We start from the raw sequence: 2,847 nt of genomic DNA on the forward strand, positions 1-2,847 counted from the left end.
TAAAACCTAAGTTACAATTACACCTAACACTACACTATAATTACATTAATTCCCTAAATTAAATACAATTAAACACAATTAAATAAAATTATCTAAAGTACAAAAAAACAAACAAACATTAAATTACAGAAAATAATAAACAAATTACAAGATTTTTAAACTAATTACACCTAATCTAATCCCCCTAACAAAATAAAAAGCCCCCCAAAATAAAAAAAAGCCCTACCCTACACTAAATTACAAATAGCGCTTAAAAGGGCCTTTTGCAGGGCATTGCCCCAAAGTAATCAGCTCTTTTACCTGTAAAATAAAATTACAAACCCCCCCAACATTAAAACCCACCACCCACACAACCAACCCTACTCTAAAACCCACCCAATCCCCCCTTAAAAAAACTAACACTAACCCCTTGAAGATCACCCTACCGTGAGAAGTCTTCACCCAACCTGGCCGAAGTCCTCAACAAAGCCGGCAGAAGTGGTCCTCCAGACAGGCAGAAGTGGTCCTCCAGACGGGCAGAAGTCTTCATTCAGACGGCATCTTCTATCTTCATCTATCCGGCACAGAGCAGGTCCATCTTCAAGACATCCGACGCGGAGCATCCTCTTCTGACGACGTCTTCTTGAACAAAGACGTTTCCTTTAAGTGACGTCATCCAAGATGGCGTCCCTTCAGTTCCGATTGGCTGATTAATTCTGATTGGCTGATAGAATCCTATAAGCCAATCAGAATTAATCAGCCAATCGGAATTGAAGGAACGCCATCTTGGATGATGTCACTTAAAGAAACCGTCATTGTTCAAGAAGACATCGTCAGAAGAGGATCCTGCGCATCGGATATCTTGAAGATGGACCCGCTCCGTGCCGGATGGATGAAGATAGAAGATGCCGTCTGGATGAAGACTTCTGCCCGTCTGAAGGACCACTTCTGCCTGTCTGGAGGACCACTTCTGCCGGATTTGTTGAAGATTTCGGCCCGGTTGGGTGAAGACTTCTCACGGTAAGGTGATCTTCAAGGGGTTAGTGTTAAGTTTTTTTAAGGGGGTATTAGGTTAACTTTTTACTTTCAACTCATAATATGAGTGCAAACCGACGTGCACAAAAAGTTTACTATTAGCGCTCTAGCAAAAACTGTTTTGAATTTTTTAAACTCATCATAGAGATTTAATTTGTTTACCAAAAAAACTTGTGATTATCCTTTCACGGATTTCCTTTGTTTTCACCCCATAAATGATTGGATTGCACATGGGCGGAATAAGAATATAAAGATTTGCTATGGTAATGTGAATTTTTGGGGAGATATTATGCCCAAATCTGTGTGTGAAGAAGGAAAATAGTGCTGGGGTGTAAAATATAATAATGACACAAATATGAGAGCCACAAGTATTAAACAACTTGCGTTTTGCCTTATTAGAGGAAAGTCTCATAACAGCTCTAATTATGGCAGAGTACGATAAAGTTATACACACAATATCAACGGTGACAACCAGGAGGGCAGCAGTCAGACCATACACCTTGTTAATAGTTATATCAGAACAAGCTATCTTCGCCAAGGCCATATGCTCACAGTAAGTATGAGAAATGACCATGGTCTTGCAGAAGGACAACCTGTTGACAAGTGGTATAAATGGTATAGTGAAAAAAGTTCCTCTAATGATGGCTGAAACACCAATAACAGCTATCCTGTTGTTAGTGAGGATTGTATTGTATCTGAGTGGGTGGCAAATGGCAACATAGCGGTCAAACGCCATGGCCACCAATATTGTAGTCTCCATAGCAGTGACAGCATGAATGAAGAACATCTGGGTAAGGCATCCATCAAATGTTATCCCCTTGGCATTGAACCAAAAGATCAAAATAATGTTGGGTGTAGTGTTGAAACATAAAACAAGGTCAAGGATTGACAACATAGAAATAAAGAAATACATTGGCTTGTTCAGGTTTTCTTCCAATAAAATAACATAAAGCATGACTGTATTACCAAATATGGTGAGAAGAAACATGGAGCACAGAGGAATGGAGAACCAGAACTGCACATCTTCTAGTCCTGGAATCCCAACTAGGATGAAATGTTCTGGTCTCACTAAGCTCTTGTTGGCTTCCAGCATTGGGTAAACATATGCATATCCCTACCAATAAAGCAAAAACAATGCAGATATAAATACTACAGGTTGTAGATAATATTACAGGTGCAAACACTATATCAAAACTGCTTGGGATTAGAAAAGGTTTGGATTTTGGAATATTTGTATATTTGCATCTGTAAATGGGGACAGCTTGGAAAGATAATGTGAACTACTGTAGGTCTAAACAGCAATATCTTATGCAATTAATATTAACAGATAGTTTCTTTATCATATGTAAAAAGACTGTCTTAATAACCAAAAATATTTAGTAACAAGACTATTAAGTAGATATTTTCATATCATATATTTTTATCACTTTCTTGCAATTTTTTTCAGCAGATAACAGTTTCTGAATGTTGGTCCCTATTGTCAGTGCAATTTCCTAGTCATCAAAATCACGAAATTATGTTGACGATAATATTCTTCAAAAGGAAGTTGTCACCTCTCAAAAACAACACAAAAGCATTATTTGCCACTTAAGGGGCACTGAACCATTAAATTGTATTCCCCTTAAAGGGACATTATTCAGAAAGAGAATATAATTGTAAACATTTCAATGTACTTATTTTATATAACTTGCTTCATTTTTTTAGGAATCCTTTGTTGAAGAAATAGCAATACACATGTGTGAGCCAATAACACAATGCATATATTAAGCCTATTTGGATATGCTTTTCAACAAAGGATATAAAAATAATGAAACATATTAGATAATAGAAGTA

General features: G+C 37.2%; 1 protein-coding gene across 1 annotated transcript; it reads right to left on the bottom strand.

Moving 5' to 3' along the window:
- Positions 1-1,153: 1,153 nt before the first annotated feature.
- On the bottom strand, positions 1,154-2,107 carry LOC128652745 (olfactory receptor 52P1-like). The gene has a single exon (XM_053705675.1). The coding sequence runs from the start codon at positions 2,105-2,107 to the stop codon at positions 1,154-1,156; it is 954 nt and encodes a 317-aa protein (XP_053561650.1).
- Positions 2,108-2,847: the final 740 nt, after the last annotated feature.

The sequence above is a fragment of the Bombina bombina genome, chromosome 3 (assembly GCF_027579735.1).
Source record: "Bombina bombina isolate aBomBom1 chromosome 3, aBomBom1.pri, whole genome shotgun sequence".
NCBI classification, from domain to species: domain Eukaryota; kingdom Metazoa; phylum Chordata; class Amphibia; order Anura; family Bombinatoridae; genus Bombina; species Bombina bombina.